Raw genomic sequence first — 18,223 nt, forward strand, 5'->3', positions numbered from 1 at the left:
TTCAGACCCCTGGCCCGGCCTGAGAGATGACTTGTGGCTCAGTCTCCCGAAATAATACCTTGTCTTGCGGCAACTGTCTTACTTCACATATAAATTTTAGAATGCAACTTCACGGCGCTTCCCTGAGTAGATCAGATGCGAACACACACCTGTACTTTAGACGCTTCGAAAATAATCACTAGGAGTCAAACAGCATGTAAGATTTTACTTTAATTTTAATTGACACTTTGCCCAAAAGCACAGAACGGTGAACGTTTCAATGGCTCAATGTTAGGGTTACACACAAAATCCTTAAGTCCAACAGTTACAGTATCCCACATTAGTTATTTCACATTCGGTGTGGGTTGTTAAAACACATCAGTGCAGTGACTGGAATACAAGACAAGCATTTCAGTTTAATAACAAAGAAAATTAAGCCTAGCACCTTTAAAATAAATACTGATAACCACTTTGTAAGTACAAAAGTATCTTTTCAATAGGAAAAAAAAAATCCAGTTCAACAATGCAAAATAGCAGCATTTTCAAGGTTGAGATGAAATCTGTGTTAACACACATCCACCCGCCACTTGGCCTCCTACCATGAACACACACTTCTGTGGGTTGAGGACCTGCCCACCCAGGGCTAAAAAGAGCTCCTGCTGGGTTTCTTTTAGATTCCACATCTGAAAAGCTGCCACAAGTTTGAGGCCAGGGGCTGGAAAGGCTTGCGTGCAGCCTCAGGGAGATCCATGTGCTTCAGCAGGATGGAGCTCTTTTTCAGATGGGCCAACCAGTAACATTTCCAGCCCAACTCCGAGCCTTGCAGCCCCAGGCTGCTCCTGGTCACAGGCCTAGCTGATGTGACCCCGAATTCAGGGGAGGGGGGCACGCAAGTGCAGAGCCCGATGTGGCATGAGGAGTGACGGTCTATGTTCCCTAGAGCCGACACTGCTCTGCAACCAGGGCAGTCCAGGCCAACGCAATCTAACTAAACACAGACGTGATTCTTAACCCCACTGTGGTCAAATGGTTCTCAAGGACGGAATGTCTACATGTTAAGTATTCCCCCTATGAATATTTTCAAACATTCAGGATTAGTCCTTTCCAGTGTGGTTTTCCCACCACTCGCATAGTTAACTGTTTTCCCATCTTTATACTGAAACTTGGAGCTTCAGGTCTTACTTGTAACAAGTGTTAAGTGCAGCCAGATATACAAAGAAACACCAAAAGCAGACTCTGTTATTTACATTACAGCATTAGGAAAAAATAACTGCCAGATGTTTTTTCCAAATCATTTCACATTTACCAACTGTCCAGACTGAAGGTCATTTCCAAGTGGCAAAGCTCTGATTCCAACTTCTCCAATGACCCATGTGCAACACAATTTATTCTTTTCCCCAATACTCGTGGAAGAACTTCTTCGCTTGGCTGTCACCGACGCCGAATGGGCTTGTAGACACAAAGTGCCATAAGGATCATGGTCACCAGCAGGATGCTGAAAATGGTTCCCATCAACACTGCAAAAGGAAAACAGGTTACCTCCTAATGGCAGCTCCACGTTCTGTCATTCATCCATTCTTTGATGATGATTTGTCAAGTGCCACTCAGTGCCAGGCACTGTGCCGGGTGTGTGGGAAACAGCCACCAACAGATTCTCTCTTGGGATGTTTCAGGGGAGGAAACGTAATCAAGTAAGAGCAGCTCACAGGGCCTGAAGAAATGTGACAGTGACGGGGGCAGGGGCCTGGGGGGTAACAGTAGGTAGGGCAGTAGAGAAAGCAACTGAGGAGGTGACACGCAAGCTGGGACCGCAATGAAAGGAGGAAGCCAGCCCCATGAAGATCTGCAGGGAGAGCACTGTGGCCCGAGGGTCAGCAAAAGCAAGCCCTCGGAGCCAGACAAGCCCAGAAAACCAATGAACAGAAAGAGGCAAGCATGGCTGAGGGGGGAAGAAGCAAGGCAGGAAATGAAGCCAGAGAGCAAGGCTGCAGCTAGTTCATGCAGGGCCTCGTGCCCATGAAGGCAGCATGGGTTTACTGTAGGTTTAAAGGGAGGGCCGAAGGCAAAGAGTGACATGATCTGATTCAGTTGGGAAAACAGATCCTTCTGGCTGTACGGAGAACCATCCGATTGTAGGGGACAAGAACAGAAGCAGGGAGCCCAATGTTTTTAAAGCCATTCGTAAAAACTGGAGATGAACAAAAGAGTAAAGCATTTCAATCTCTAGAAGAGACAAAGGCCTTCTGACCCAAGAAGCAATGAACTAACTTCACAAACCTATTCCATTTTGGAGTCAATTTCACGTCTAAAATCTCCAGGGTGCTCAGGTGAGAAATGGGGCCCCCAACTGATCACTCAGGTTGAGCTCCGGTATAGGACTAGACCTAAGGCTTTCATGTAACCAACAACCCATTGAAGGGAAGGGCAATCCCATTTGTGTGACTACCTCAGAGCTCTTACGACAGTTCCAAATGTTACCTTTACCAAGCAAGTGTACATCTGTTTGTAAGGATGTGGGCCCAGCCCAGGTTCCAGTGGGAGCCTAACCATGGCTGTTCTCCAGTGTGGCTACTGAAAAAAACAAGATTTGACCACAGTTTTATGTAAATCCGTAATCTGGGTGTATTTGTGACCCCTACAAAATGCCCCCACATGGAACCCAGTTATTTAAACAATGACCACATAGAAACACTTCTTTCGGTGAGGAAGGGGAAGAAAGAATGTGGGTGACAAAGACAACCTACTACCCATATAAGCTAAATGTCCTATCTCAAAACAGGCCTTGTTACCTAAATACTTGCTCTTATTTTCAAAGTCTTGAATTCCACAAATTTCTAAGGTTCTCACTGCAACTGGACCTCAAGTAGCCTTACTCCATTTAAACCATTTTCTTGAATTTGACATTCTGAAAGGACTCTCAAAAACAAAACAACCCCACCCCCACCCCCCACCAAAGCAGGAATGCAGGGGGCTGGAAGTGGAGAATGGAATCTCAAAAGGCATTTGAAAAGGTTTAAAATCATGGGTTGTTAGGTACATAATGTCCATTTGGATAGCTATCCATTTGGGGCTTGATGAATTCTCCCATTCTTCATCTTTTTTATCTCTCCTGCACTTTGCACATAGTTATTAGTTGCCTGAACGGTAGGCTCAGGCAGAACCTAAGACTATTTAGGCCCTTGCTTACTGGTCACTTCCCATTGCTGAGCTTCGTTTCCTACAGCTATAAAATGTGGCAAGTGAAACCCACCTCAAGAGGGTTTCCTGAAACCCAACTGTGGTAGCCTATGAAAAGCACTCAAGAAAGTGCAGACATAGAACATGCAGACGATAAATGAAAGCTGTTATGACCAAAACAGGCAACACAGATGGCACAGTGGTCAAGAATCCAGGGTTTGGGGTCAAACTGTCTGGGCTCCCATCTACACTGACAGGCTATGTGTTCTCAAATAAGTTACACAATCTCTCTGTTTCCTCCTCCGAAAGGAGACAAAAACACCCACTGCACAGGATTGTTTAGGGTAGTGTTTTCCAAACTAGTCCTGTGGTAAAGGACTAGTTTTTATAACTTGTATGTTATATGACTATGTTCATGACTAGTAAGCAGCTCCTTCTACCTATGAAACATGTCAGTCCAGGGACACCTAGGACTGGTCTCTACTTGCTTGGATGTTTCAACAGGGTCAAATTGTTAAATTCCTAAACACTGTATTTCTGTAGTCCTCTCTTTGCAGATAGTTTGGAGACTCCACTGGTCTGCAGACCACTCTTTGAATAGTATTATTGTACAGTAGTGGTTCTCAACCAGGAGGATTTTGCCCCCAGTGGACAGCTGGTAATTTCCGGAGAGATTCTGATTATCTAGACTGGGAGTCAGGTGTGCTACTGGCGCCTAGTGGGTAAAGGCTGGGAATGCCACCCAACATCTTACAGTGCTCAGGAGTGTGCCTCACCTCCCCCACAAAGAACCATCAGGTCCACCATGTCACAGTACCCAGGTGGAGAAACTCTGCTCCAAAGGACTAAGCAGCAGAACATGTGGAAACCACTCAGCAGGGTGCTAGGTACACAATAAGTGGCCAATACATAAATTCAATACAGGAATTCATGTAGTGTCAAGAGAATCCAAAAATGATACTACACAGCACAGAGATACAGATGCATCACTGATGTGTAGTGGAAAGAAAGGGCTTTGGCAGAAGGGAAGGAGTGACTGTGAATCTTGTCAAGCTCTAAGCTCCAGGACCCCTTCCATGGCCCACGTACACCATATGTACCTAGGCGTGTATTTATATGTCTTGGAGAGCTCCTCCCAAAAAGTATGTTTCAAGCTCCACAAAACCTAGGTTCCAGTGCTGGTTTCCTATGTTCTCTGAAAGTCCTGTGCCCATGAAACCTTTAGTAAGCAGACACGGCATAAAGCGAAAAAAGTTACCATTAATTTACATGGAAAAAATTCTGAGCTTCCCAGACCCCAAAAATAACCTGTCTTAGGCTTTTCTGACACCCTGAGACACATTTTAGCTAAGGGATACACAAAATAAATCGAGAACACGCACAGATACTCACAGACACGTTTCAAAGCCATAGGGGCATGATGCTAAGACGCTGAGTGTAGTTCCGGGGACGGAGTTTGGTGGTGCCACTCTCGCTGCTCGGGGTGTGCAGTGCTAAAAAAAACTGCTGAGCGCTCTTTTCACTTTTTGCCATTTTTTGTAAAAAGGAAAAATCCTCTTCGGATTTCTTTAGGTTAGCGAAAACAGATACTAACTTGGGTCTTTCCTAAGAGTGAAAGGGCATAACGAGAACTTTCGAAAAGCAGAGTGGGGGGGGGGTACCAGTACTGGCTCCCACCGCTATCCTAGCTGTGCAAACGTAGGCAAATAACTTCACCTCTCTGAGTTTCATTTTCATTCGGAAAACGGGGCTGCAATTCTCAGCTTTCCCATTAAGCTACCCTTGTTGCCTAGCCCGGGCCCACGCAGCCAAAGACGGAGCCCGACTCCCAACTCATTCGCGCAAGCAGGACACAAGCGGAGCCTATCTCGCACCAGGCCTGCCGTGGAGTGGGACGGGCTCAGGCCGGCCGCACCTGCACCCCCGGCCCCCCACGTCCCCTCCTCCCCCACGTCCCCTCCTCCCCCACGTCCCGTGCACCCGCCGCCAGCCGGCCCGCGGCCGCTCACCCAGGTTCTGCCCACGCAGCACGGCGTACGGACGACTCCGCTCCGGCGGCTCCACGGGGCTCGGGGCCTCCGCCTGCCGCGCCAGGAGGCTGCCCAGTGCGAAGAACAGCCACCAGCACACAAAACGCGACATCTTTCCCTGCCGCAGCGGCGGAGAGCGCACTTCCGCCAAAAGCGCCGCCTCCGTCCCCGCCCCCGTGACTCCTTCCGCCGCTGCCTCCGCCCACCCGGCGTGGGCGTTGCCAGGGTAACCATACGCCCGGGCAGAGTGTTGCCCTGTCGCGCGAGGTTCCTCCGGGATTGACATTCCCCTTGGCCAACGTTTCCGCCCGGGCCAATTTTTAGCGGGATCACCGGTCCGTCTGGGGCAAACGTCCATCTCGATCACCATTCCGCCGTGACCAACGTTTCCCTTTTTGTGAGTACCAGGCGGGCCTCTTTCCATACAGGGCTTTTGGGTCCGTTTTTGGGCCTATCGAAGATTTTTTAATGAATCCTTGTATTTTCTTATTAGATCTTCGCTACAGGCCCAAGAAATAGACACTGTATTGCCATTTGATAAATGCCACCTTCTCAGAAAGCCCTTACCTGGACATCCTTTTCTAAAATTGCAACCCTCCCACTCGCTCAAAATACATACACTCTCCCTACCCTTGTTCCCTCTTTCATCCCCCATCCCTCTTAACTCATCCCCATTTACCTTATACAATTAGTGTACACTTGGTTATTTTCGGAGTACCTGCTATCCTCCCTAGAATGTAAGGTCCCCCAAGGCAGTGTTTTCGTTCTTGCTCACTGCTCTGTCCCAGAGCCTAGAATGATAACATAATAGGTGCAGTAAAGGGTTGCTGAATAAATGAGCAAACAGAGCTTAGCTAAGTGTTTGGCTTAAGGCTACACCTCATTTTTAAGGCTTAATTTATAGCGGGGTTAACACTGTTTCCCTCACAATGTATGTGTGATGCAAAGAGATGGAAAAACATTCTCTCAACTCTCGATATGGTCCTAGCTTGTGAAAATAAAGAGAAGCCTTGTCAATGTGGACTTCGCATGCTAGAAGGGGAGGCTGGAAGGGACAGTAACAGCACTCAATGTCAGCTATAGGAAGGATTGTCAATTACAGATCCAACCCAAGAATCCTCAACAGGAAAGAATCATCAATTACAGGGCCCAGCAGGAAAAGATGCACATTCCATCTCCTACAAGAAATTGACAACCCCTGCAACCCAGACAACCCCTTAATTCTTGCTTTTCTCCAATGGACTTTCCTTCAAAACAACCTCTCCGAACTTCCTCCTTCTTTGCCATAAAATAAGTCCCTCTCCTTTGTTTGTTGAACTTGTCTATGGTTTTGCCATAGCTTGCAGGTCCTGAATTGCAATCTCTATTAATCCCAAGTAAATGCAATTTTGCTGGTCAAATATCTGATTGTTTTTTTAAACCTTAACAGGAGGTCCCAAAGGGGACTGTCTTAATTTATTTAAAAAAATATATAATAGATGCCTCTCACTCCCCTGATCTCATGTAACTTTCATGCTAGTTAGAAAGACAGATATTCAACAATCACACAGAATTACTTAATTCAAAATTGTGATAGATGACATAAGAAGAAATAATAACAATAATAATCAACAATAGTAATACAATATAATAGTAATACAATACAATAGTAATACAATACAATAATAATCAACAACAGTAATACTGAGTTTAGGCATCTGAAAGGAATATTGCCATTAGGCTGGCAGAGTTCTTTCGTGGAGATCTGCCTGGGAACTGCTGGAATGGAGGGCATGCAACAAAGAAGGAAGGAGAAAACTTCTCTTTAGCCAAGATCAGGGACCTGACTCATTTTTCTTGGTGGGTCAATCAGCGCATCCTAATATCCGTGGGTTCCTGCTGTCTTCAAAAGTAGAAAGAAGCCGGGGCATCTGGATGGCTCAGTTGGTTAAGCATCAGCCTTCAGCTCAGGTCATGATCCCGGGGTTCTGGGATCGAGCCCCGTGTTGGGCTCTCTGCTTGGCAAGGAGCCTGCTTCTCCCTCTTCCCGGCTTGTGCTCTCTCTCTCTCAAATAAAAAAATAAAATCTTAAAAAAAGAAGGAAGTAGTACAGCATAGTGACAAGGCCTCCAATCTCAGTCTTGCTGACCACTAGATCACCTCTCTGGGTCTCTGTCTGCATCTATAAAATGGGGATGATAAGAGCATTTGCTTCTGCATTGGTAGACGATTGAATGAGATAATGCATGTAAATGACATGATACATTATAAGTGATTGAGATTATTCTGGAAGTGTTCTGTTATTTTGGATTAATCTGTTATTAGTCTGGAAAATATGTCTTAGAAAAGTGGGCTTAAAATGGACCCTAAAAATCATTGTAGTCTATCTAATAGTTTGTGGATTATTGCAATGCCTAGCTTTATTTTCTTTCTTTGGCTGCCTATCATTTAACCATTTCGGTTTAAACATACACACCCTTCAATAAAAGGATTAGGGGGAAAAAAAGAGAATAAACAATTGTTTAATGAGAATGTACCGTGTGTAATTACGCCCCAGGCTCTTTGGCCTCGTTTTTGTTTCTGCTTCAGGATTTTTACTGTTCCCTTTGCCTGCAATGCTTTTCCCTGGGACATGTGCCTGGCAGGCAGCTGTACACCACTGAGGCCTCCGCCCAAGTGTCCATTCTTCAGAATGCCCTTTCTGGAGCCCCCGACACAGCCTCCACACTCAGCCCACCTTCTCCTATTGTTGTCATTGCTATCGCAAGTGATTCTGTTCTCTGACCTTTCCCCGTTGTTGCCTGTCTTCCCTACCAAACTGTGAACCCCATGAAGGCAGGACAATCACCAATCTGCCCCTGGCGCCTGGAACAGTCCTGGAAACAGGAACGTTTTCTCAAATGTCTGGCGGGTGGATGTGGAGCAACAATGTAGAGTAAGCAAAAAGGCGAGGGGAGGAAGAAAAACGATGAAAGTATTGAAAATAGCCTGTTTTCTCCACTTAGTAACTTCACATATATTTGTATATTACTAAAATAGCAGACCATTTACAATTAAATATAATAATTTCTACCTCCAAATTCTCACAGCCCTTGACTTTTTAAAAAAAGACTTTATCTATTTGACAGAGAGAGAGAACACAAGCAGGGAGAGTGGCAGGCAGAGGGAGAGGAAGAAGCAGACTCCCCACTGAGCAAAGAGCCCGACACAGGACTTGACCCCAGGACCCTGGGATCATGACCTGAGCTGAAGGTAGACGCTTAACCAACTGAGCCACCCAGGGGGCCCACCCTTGACCTACAGATGCTCAGCTTATTGTACTTTGTTTTCTGGTGACTTGTGAATGTCTTATTTCTCTAACTGGACTATAAATTTCTTCCATCAAGGGTGCAGGACATTCGTTTAATTTTAATTTCACATAAACCATGAATAACATTTAGTAAAAGGACATTCCTAACATTGCATGGGATATCATATTTGTTGTTTACCTGAAATTCAAACATAACTGGGCAATCCTGTGTTTTTATTTGCTAAATCTGACCATTCTACCTTCAGAGTACAATCTGAAACTCATTTGTTTTTGTACCCTTCTTCCCCAAGTTCCTAACGTGGTGTGTGCTTTGCACACAGTAGGTGCTCAGTAATGCTTGTGTAATGAATACTTGCACGATCACAGACTGTAGTGTTTATCTGTGATATCCAAGTCCCTACATTTCAGGTAGTACATTTCTAGTTATAGTTTTTTCCTGTAAAACATCAACAAAAGCAAAAATGACAAAATTTTGGGAGTTGCCAATTAACCAGTCGATCAACTAATTAATATTGTGGTTAAATATACATAACATAATATTTATCATTTTTACCATTCATAAATGTACAATTCAGTGGCATTAAATACATTAATAATGTTGTATAATTACCATTACTGTTATCTATATCCAAAACGTATTCATCATCTTCCACTAAAACGCTCTACCCATTAGACAATAACTCTCTGGTCTACCTTCCCCCAGGCACTCTATTCTACTTTCTGTCCCTATGAACTTAACTCTTCTGGGTACCTCATGTAAATAGAATCATCTAATATTTGTCCTTCTGTGTCTGGCTCATTTCACCAAATAATGTTTTCAAGGTCCATTCATAGGATCACATATTTCAAAGTTTCATTCCTTTGTGTGGCTGGATAATATTCCATTATATATATTTCTTTTTTTAAGTTTTATTTATTTAGGTAATCTCTACACCCAACATGGAGCTCGATCCCACAACCCTGAGATCACTACCCGAGCTGAAATCAAGAGTCCAACGCTCAAATGACAGAGTCACCCAGGCACCCCCATCCTAGTAGTTTTAAAGTCGTATATCATTGTGGTTTTGATTTGTACTGGGAGGCACCAGTTTTTTAAAAATTTATATTTATTTTTTAATTCCAATATACTTAACCTACAGTGTTATATTAGTTTCATTGCATAATATCACAATTCAACAATTCTTTTTTTTTTAAATAGGCTTCATGCCCACCGTGGAGCCCAATGCAGGGCCCAAACTCATGACCCTTGCTAGGCTGATCAGAAAGCCAAGGTGGCTTCAAACAGACTTGCTGGCCTCTGTGGCCTGGGAAAGTTCTGGTTCTTCATTCCTTAAGGTGAGCGGCCTGCAAATCTCAAAGCAAGGCAGTTAGTTCTGTTACAGGTCAAGGGCCTTAGGTCAGCAAGTAAGGAATGTGTTCACTTGAGGCAAGTTACCCCCTGAGACCAGATGGAGTGCTGTTAGGGCATCATGGTCATTTTCTGGTGAGAGCCACGTTCCTTGTTCATAGCTGCTGCCTTCTTGCTTTGTCATGGTGGGAGGGACAAGGGAACTCTGTGGGATCTCTCTTTTTTAAAATTTAATTTAATTTTTTAAAAGGTTCTATTTATTTATTTGAGAGACAGGGAGAGCACAAGCAGGGCAGAGGGAGAGGGAGAATCAGACTCCCGGCCAAGCAGAGAGCCCAGTGTGGGGCTTGATCCCAGGACTCTGGGATCATGACCTGAGCTGAAGGCAGTCGCCCAACCGACTGAGCCACCCAGGCGCCTCTGTGGGATCTCTTTTATAATCCCATTTGTGAGGGCTCCACCTTCATAACCTAATCACCTCCCAAGGCCCCACCCCCTAATGCCATCACATTGAGGGTTAAGATTTCAGTATATGGATTTAAGGGGACACAAACATTCAGACCATGGCAGGGATTATTCACAGTAATGCAAAATAGGGGCATCTTGGGCAATAAAGAAGGGGGGTCGTGTCCATGTTTGAGGTGATTCCACTGAGATGTTCAAGAAGGCTCGGGATATCCCATAGTGAAGATAGAATGAATTCTGTTTTTGCCTGCCCAGACTCTATTCCCCACCTTCCAATTATTGCAGGGGACTCGTGGGGAATCACCCATCCTTCCAGGTTTATAGGGTAATACACCTCTTTCCTAGCGCCACCAGTGAGCACATGACCCAGCTGTGACCAATCAGCATCAGCCATCCCTCTGGCTACAGTGATTGGTTCAGAACCTGGAGCATGTGACTCGGATGGTTTTTTTGGGTTTGTTTTGTTTTGTTTGCCTGAGTTGTTAAAGGCCATTTGGGGCCTCTGTTGGGACGATGGAGTCAACCCGGAAGAAAAGAAATCTGAGAGGACCACGGTGATGGAAACGGTGGAAGTCTGATGACACTGAGCATCCGGCCGCGACTCCTGGGCTAGATTTTGCAGTCATGAGAATTCACGTGCAGTCATGCAGTCACGTAAGCCAATCGATTTCATTTTTTGCTTCAGCTTGTTCGTTGAGTTGGGTGGCTGTGATTTTCACCCAAAGGGGTCCTGACACGTGGTGGATGCAGAGAAGCCTGAGGGGAAGAAGAAGTACTCCGGTTATCTTAGCAAATGGAATGGCTGTCTCAGTGGCTGACCTGTCGGGTCAGCTAACACAACCATCTGCACTCTTCGCCTCCTCCCTCCGACTGGTGCAGTTCATCTCAGTGCGCGTGGTCGTCCAACAGGAATCCCCATATGGCCTTCATGTCCTTTAGACTATTTTTCTTACGTGGGCATTGAAGAGTACGTTTTGAAAATGTTAAAACTCCGGCAGAAGTGGAGTGTCAGATGATGACAGGGGGACTGGCTTCCAGAAAAGTTATATATTTAAAATACAGCTGCAAACTGTATATTTTTCAGCTATATTTAGAGCAGAGAAGCAAGGGTCTCCTGTACCATTTGTCCCTTCTGTTGTTGATTAAGGTTGCCTTTTTTATTTTCCTCAAACAGAATCATGTTTATGCTCTTGTGTCCTGAGACAGGGTGAAATTTAGCTCTGTTAATATTTTAAAACCATCAACTCTGGCAGCTTTTGCCTTCTGCCAATCCGAGTACACCTACTTTGAGCGCTTCTAAAGTTACATATTTTGTTTGTTTGAGGACACCAAGTCACCACTGTATTCCAGAGACTTGTGTCCCTCGCCAGGGAGTTTTCTGTGCAAATGAACCTTCTTCTTTTTTTTTTTTTTTTTTTTTTGCTATAATGCCCTTTCAAAGTTTGTGTTAAGACTCAGGAACTAACTCCAACAAGTAAACCATTTGGAATCTGTCACCAAACACTTTTTCTTCCAATCAACAGGAAACAAACATGAGTTCGTTTGATGATAAAGAATGATCTCTATGTTCTGCAATTCGTGTGGAAAGGCTGCTGCCCAGGGAGAGGGCAAGGTGGGATAAAGGATCCTTGAAGAAATTACCCTGATACTTAGATTTGCTGGATTCTCAGTATTTCCTTGGGGGCTGTGACAGGTACTTGTCTTTGCCTCAAGACCCTAAGTATCCACACTTCCACTGACCTGGGGATTGAAGGACACACCTAACTCTAGATTTGAAGGAGTTAAATGAGACATTTGCAAAACAACAGAATTGACAAGTGATTGCATCACTCTTGGATTATGTGACTTGAAGCCACAGTTTTCTCTCTGTACATTTCTAGGGTCTGGAAAGCTGCCACGACCCCATCATTTTCCTTACCACATGCTTCTAACTTTCCATTTGGAAAGTCTGTTTATTTTCCTCTCTCTGTACCCTGAACTACTCCAGGCAAAAGTAGAATGAGGTGGTTCCAAGCATAGATTCCTTTTTTTTTTTAATTTTATTTTATTATGCTAGTCATCATACATTCCATCATTAGTTTCTGATGTAGTGTTCCATGATTCATTGTTTGCATATAACACCCAGTGCTCCATGCAATAGGTGCCCTCCTTAATACCCATCACTGGGCTAACCCATCCCCCCACCCCCCTCCCCTCTAAAACCCTCCGTTTGTTTCTCAGAGTCCATGGTCTCTCATGGTTCATCCTCCCCTCCGATTCTCCCCCTTCATTTTTCCCTTCCTACTATCTCCTTTATTTTTTTTTTAACATATAATGTATTATTTGTTTCAGAGCTACAGGTCTGAGATTCATCAGTCTTACATAATTCACAACGCTCACCATAGCGCATATCCTCCCCAGTGTCCATCACCCAGCCACCCCATCCCTCTCACCCCCCACCACTCCAGCAACCCTCAGTTTGTTTCCTGAGATTAAGAATTCCTCATATCAGTGAGATCATATGATACATGTCTTTCTCTGATTGACTTATTTCGCTTAGCACAATACCCCCTAGTTCCATCCACGTCATTGCAAATGGCAAGAGTTTGGGTTTTTTTGATGGCTGCATAATATTCCATTGTGTATATCTATACCACATCTTCTTTATCCATTCATCTGTTGATGGGCATCTTGGCTCTTTCCATAGTTTGGCTATTGTGGACATCCAAGCATAGATTCTTGAGCCAATACTCTTGGGGTCAAGTTGTCACTTCACTTCTTTCTAGCAGTGTGACTTAACCTCCATGGGCTTCAGGTCCCTATTCTGTAAAATGGATGTGATAACAGATATTCTGCCTTGTAGGGTTGTTGCAAAGGCTAAATGAGATGATGCTCATGCATGGCGAGTATTTCCCAGACCTAGAACTCAATGCTGGGTCAGCTGTATGCTTAGCCTCCATCCAGACTGTCAGGTTCATTATAATAAGGATGTGAATTTGTATTTATGTGTGTCAGTTTGTATATGACGACAAAAAGACTGAAAATGCCATGTGTCTCATGTCTGCAGAGCTAGGCTTGATTTAGGTCCTCCAGGAGTCCAGTAATTTGGTACAGTCAGTCCAAAGAGAAAGAGGCGCTGCCTGTTTGAATGGCCTGGACATCTAGCGGGAGGGCGGGTCAGGATTAGAAGTGCGGTAATGGAGACCTGCCTGTTCTCTCTGCCTTATTCATTCCTTGAGCTCAGGTCCCAGAGTATATCTTACTCCACCAGGGGACAGGAATTCGGCAGACTGACTCAAGCTTTGAGCCCTGGTTTGGCTTCTCTGATCTCAGCAGCACATCCAGATGCTAGGGTTAGTGAGCAGCTGATGGAATTTAGGAGCAAGAGAGATCGCCAGCTCATGGTCTTTTCCAGTTTTTATTCTTTCTACTCCAGTATCAAGACAATGGTTAATTTGAAATCTTGCTTTTAGCAAATGTTTCTGAGCACTAGTGTAAATTGGGAACTAGGCTGCCAATTCATCATCTTATATTTTTTCTTTTTTTATTATGAAGTATAATTGAGATATATCCAGTATAATTAATATACATGTAATGTTACTAGTTTTAGGTGCACAACATATTGATTTGATAATTCTATGCATTACTGTGTTCACCATGATGAATGTAGTCACCATCTGTCACCATACAATGTTACTAAAATATTATTATTATTTGAAGATTTTATTTATTTGTTGAAGAGAGAGAGAGCACAAGCAGGGGAAGCGGCAGGCAGAGGGAGAAGCAGGCTCCCCGTTGAGCAAGGAGCCAGACATGGGACTTGATCCTAGGATGCTGGGATCGTGACCTGAGCCGAATGCAGATGCTAAGTACCTAGTTTTAGCTACACACCGAGAAAAATCATGTAATATATATAGCCGGTGAGCAAATGACATAATTTCATTAGTATATGCTTAGAGAAATACAACTTTGAAAAATGAAATTTCTGTTAACACTGGTTTTTATTTCCTCTGGGACCCATTTTAAACTTTGTTCTAGAAATGTCTGGTGACTCAGGATGGTAGAAATCGGTAGGGATGGTGTTTGAAATCAAGAATGGGACCTCTGTTTATTCTCAATATGTTTTTCTTTTACCCTCTTCACCTGAAGTTTGGCTAGTGACTCTATTTGGGTGGCAGGGCATCTCCCCTCGTGTCATTTATTTTCAAAAACTGAGTGATAATGTGTGAGACTGGGATTCAACTTTTGAAACCAAGTGTTTACTCTCACGTGCCACCCTTGTCTGGGAAGACAGGCACCTGTCTAGACAGCAGCAGTCGGCCACCGTGCAGCTGCATTGACTCTGAAAGGTCTATGATGACACCGTCGCCATGGTGACGGGAGATGCACCTCTGCTATCCTTTCCAACTGTCACTGTTTGAGCTGAGCACTTCAACCCCGTTGATGTGTGTTGCTCTCTCTGAACGGAGCATCTCCGAAGATGGGCAATCTCAATTCCTGCTGCTGTTGTGGTATGTTCGTAAAGATCTTCTGAATGCTCTTTGCTACTAACCAGATAGTTAACTCTTTCCAAACTATTTTTCTCGTCATTGAAACTTTCCTCTCTCCCACTTGTCATCCAGAGTTATACACATGTTTTATAGTTTTGCTTTATTCCTTGATTTCTATTTCTGGTTATTCTACCAAGCTAGCTGTCTTGGTTTTTGTCCTCCATTGAGAAAAATGTCCTACTTCCTAGTATATCTTGCACCCCTCACTTGTCACCACTCGGGTCTCATGGGGGGAAAATATGGCAATGTCTGTTTTCATTTAAGTTTTTTTAAATGTCCCAAATTATAGATTCATATTATTATTTCTGAAATTTAGAGTGAACCCAGAAAGGTTGATATGGAGGTTATTTATCATTGTTTCCTCCATGTTTTACAATGTCTTCCTTATACCGTTTCTCCCAAAATGGGTATGGATTTCAGTATTTTGGGGACACGTTGGTTCATTCATATAAATTGTTGCCCCAAAGAGATCCTAAGAATATGAGAGTCTGCGTTTCCATTTATGACCCCCAAATACACGTTTCCATGTCTACTGTGGGTGTTATCCAAAATTACATTTTCTAGAGCTATCAGTGATGTGCTACCAGCCATCCCATTCAGCTCCCCAGAGGTAAGCGTGGTGAAAATAGAATGACTTTTTTTCTCAGTTACCCAATGAATAGCCAGTCTTTCAACAATGCTGAAAGATGGGTAAATGGTTAATGAATCGAGTTAATGAGTGATCAATATCCAAGCACATAGATTGTTAGTAAGGCACAAAGAAAAATAGGTGGTGTAGGCACATGAGTAGAGACACAAACTTTGTATATATATGGATAATTGCACACGTTTGCACATAGGATTGTAGCTTGAAAGCAGAACGAGTCTTCATTAAAGTGGTTTGAATGTAATGTGTTTCTTAGTTCTCCTGAGCTTTCCTCCAGATCTCTTTCCAAAAGCTCAGCTATGGTTTTTTTCGATGAGTTGACAAGGGTCTCAGGAACTCATATTTTGTTTGGAGGCACTTCTATTTGTGTGAGGAATAAATAATGCAAGATGGCATTGTTTCACATGTTTTAAAACCAAGACTTTGTAATAGTGACCCTCCCTTACTGTACACTGCGATTCATCTCATTTGATCTGCTGACCATGAGTCAGGCAACTGGAACATTCTAGAGAACAGTCATGGATATTTTTGATCAAGGGCCCCAGAGAGTGGATTCAGGGAGTCAGCAGTAGCTTTTTTTTTTTTTAATGTCTCTGATTCTGCCCAAACTAAATTGTGTTAGGGTAAAATGCTTGTATTTAGGCAAAGCAGCTGTGTGTCACAGGGCAATGGTCTCCAATATTTGAATTCTGCTCTGGAACTTGTGAAAGTGTGAGATCTCAGACAAGACCTCTAATTAACCTTCCTGACCACGTGACATGCGTTAATTCATTCAGTGCTCATCACACACATATTCAATGTTTTGTTTACTCTCCCTATTCCCCAGGTGGAGGAATGGAGGCACAGAGATGAATGTGGCCAGGTTCATGAACTCCTATGTAAAGGAGCCAAGATATGAACCCAGGCCTGTCCTCCTAGTGCTCATGCTCTAACTACTGATCTGAACTGCAGTTATCACTCAGTTGTAGGATCATTAGTTACTGTGCAAAGGAGCTTTAACATCTGTGTGTATGTCAGGAATTCCCTGAGCTAAGGGAAATCCCAAACACTGTTTATCATTATGAGGTAATCTCAGAAGTCACATAGCCCAGGGAAGCTCTTGAGCCATAGAAGTACAGATCTTGCCAGAGTCATTAATATGAAAAGGACATAGAAAGCCTGGTCAGTTCAAAGCCACGGTTGTGGTCAGTTCAGAGACGTGATTGTGGTCAGTTCAAAGATTCTGAGGCTTTGGAGGCACCATCTAGGGCAAACCAGTCAAACTCTGCTTTAATGCTGGCCTACTCCTCGGCCCCTGATCTCATTCTGGTCAGAATCGAGGAGACCCTTTAATGGTACTTGATGGCATTGTCAGTATGAGTAAGCCCTAGTAATGCAGAAATCCTGTGAGCCTAGGGACACTCCTGGGACAATGAAAAATAAGACTTAAAGAACCAGTTCATGATTAGCCTTCCGTCCACTGCCCTCATTGCCATTCTCTTGTAGAGCTAAGTTAGAGAGCCTGGCCAATCAGTGTCAGGGCATGGTCACTCTTCAGGGCATGGCACAAATACAATAAGAATCAGGAGCATAATGGGCAGTGCCTGGCTGGCTCAGTCAAGGCAGCATTTGACTCTTGATCTCAGGGTCATGTTGGGCATGGTGCCTCCTTAAAAAAAAGAAAAAAGAATCGGCGACATAGTGTAGGATATTTGATAACATTCTCCCCATGAGCCCTAAAAAATGCTTGAATGCCATGAACTACACACTTTAGGGACAGAGACCAATAAGAACTCAAACACTCGTGACAGCCTGGTGTCCATCATCCTTGTTTTGACACACTTGTCCAGCTGGGTCAGGAAATGTCCATGCTCCAGTGGGGGCCTTTGCTCCTTAAAGAGCTCTCCCGTTGTTGGCTAGTAAGTGCAAGCGTGGAGAGCTGCCGTGCTTAATGAATATATACACATAACATCGCAAAGCAAGACTAGAAGAAGCACAGCATATAATTAATCATGGTGTTTGGTGTTCAATGATAGGATTTCATTATTTACAAATTGTCAACAATTGATGAGCTTCCTAACAAAGGATGTGTGATTATTATTTTTTTTAAAGATTTTATTCATTTATTTGACAGAGCGAGAGAGGGAACACAAGCAGGGGGAGTGGGTAAGGGAGAAGCAGGCTTCCTGCGGAGCAGGGAGCCCGATGCGGGGCTCAATCCCAGGACCCTGGGATCATGCCCTAGCCGAAGGCAGACACTTAACGACTGAGCCACCCAGGCGCCCCAAGGTTGTGTGATTAAACGCAACAGAATGTTGTGCCTAGATTTGAATCTAGTCTCACAATAAAAGGTTGCTTATTATCATATGCAAAATAGTATACAGCAGATGAGAGATAAATGCAAAAGCAGGTCTGGGTGATCCTTAGGGAGAGTCATGACGGGGAGCTTCTCCAGGGTGTGGGTATGGAGGGGGCCCTTTATATGTGTCCTTTGTATATTCCCTGATTTTTTAAAAAAAGATTTTGTTTGAGAGAGAGCCAGGGAGCAGGAGTGGTGGGTTGGGGGTAAGAGATGAGGGATAAGCAGGCACCAAGCTGAGTGCAGAAACAGAGGCTGGCCTCAATCCCAGGACCCTGAAATCATGACCTGAGCTGAGGTCAGAAACAACCCACCGAGCCACACAGGCTCCCCAGAGGGGACCCTCTCAAAGGAGGTGGGACTTGTTTCCCTGCCACTGCAGAGTCTAGAGAAGGATGAGGAGTGTCTAGAGACTGGATTTG

General features: G+C 44.1%; 2 protein-coding genes across 13 annotated transcripts in view; one reads left to right on the forward strand and one right to left on the reverse strand.

Annotated features, from left to right (window-relative positions):
* Positions 1 to 192: 192 nt before the first annotated feature.
* On the reverse strand, positions 193 to 5,487 carry LOC115942518 (uncharacterized). Its single transcript, XM_081802043.1, has 2 exons — positions 5,166 to 5,487; positions 193 to 1,496 (listed from the first exon to the last, which is right to left on the reverse strand). Exons 1-2 carry the CDS (start codon positions 5,470 to 5,472, stop codon positions 1,411 to 1,413), a joined length of 393 nt encoding a protein of 130 aa, XP_081658169.1. The 5' UTR covers positions 5,473 to 5,487; the 3' UTR covers positions 193 to 1,410.
* Positions 5,396 to 18,223, forward strand: part of LOC115942523 (uncharacterized) — a 38,694-nt gene continuing 25,866 nt past the window's right edge. For 10 of the 12 annotated variants that reach the window (XM_081802036.1, XM_081802037.1, XM_081802035.1 and 7 more), the window contains exons 1-3: positions 5,396 to 5,583; positions 8,294 to 10,942; positions 11,812 to 11,900. In XM_081802036.1, coding sequence (XP_081658162.1) covers positions 11,834 to 11,900 — 67 coding nt within the window. In that variant the 5' untranslated portion in view covers positions 5,396 to 5,583; positions 8,294 to 10,942; positions 11,812 to 11,833. The remainder of the gene's footprint in view (positions 5,584 to 8,293; positions 10,943 to 11,811; positions 11,901 to 18,223) is intronic. The other 2 variants (XM_081802032.1, XM_081802033.1) reach the window with 2 other exon arrangements.

The sequence above is a fragment of the Leptonychotes weddellii genome, chromosome 13 (assembly GCF_054177405.1).
Source record: "Leptonychotes weddellii isolate Sample4059 chromosome 13, ASM5417740v2, whole genome shotgun sequence".
Classification (NCBI taxonomy): Eukaryota; Metazoa; Chordata; class Mammalia; order Carnivora; family Phocidae; genus Leptonychotes; species Leptonychotes weddellii.

Bases quoted from the DNA above. Each gene is read 5' to 3' on its own strand.
- LOC115942518 (XM_081802043.1), bottom strand. From the start codon at position 5,472: ATGTCAATCCCGGAGGAACCTCGCGCGACAGGGCAACACTCTGCCCGG. The intron at 1,497-5,165 runs GTGAGCGGCCGC...TTCCTTTTGCAG, and splicing joins GCTGCGTGGGCAGAACCTGG to TGTTGATGGGAACCATTTTC.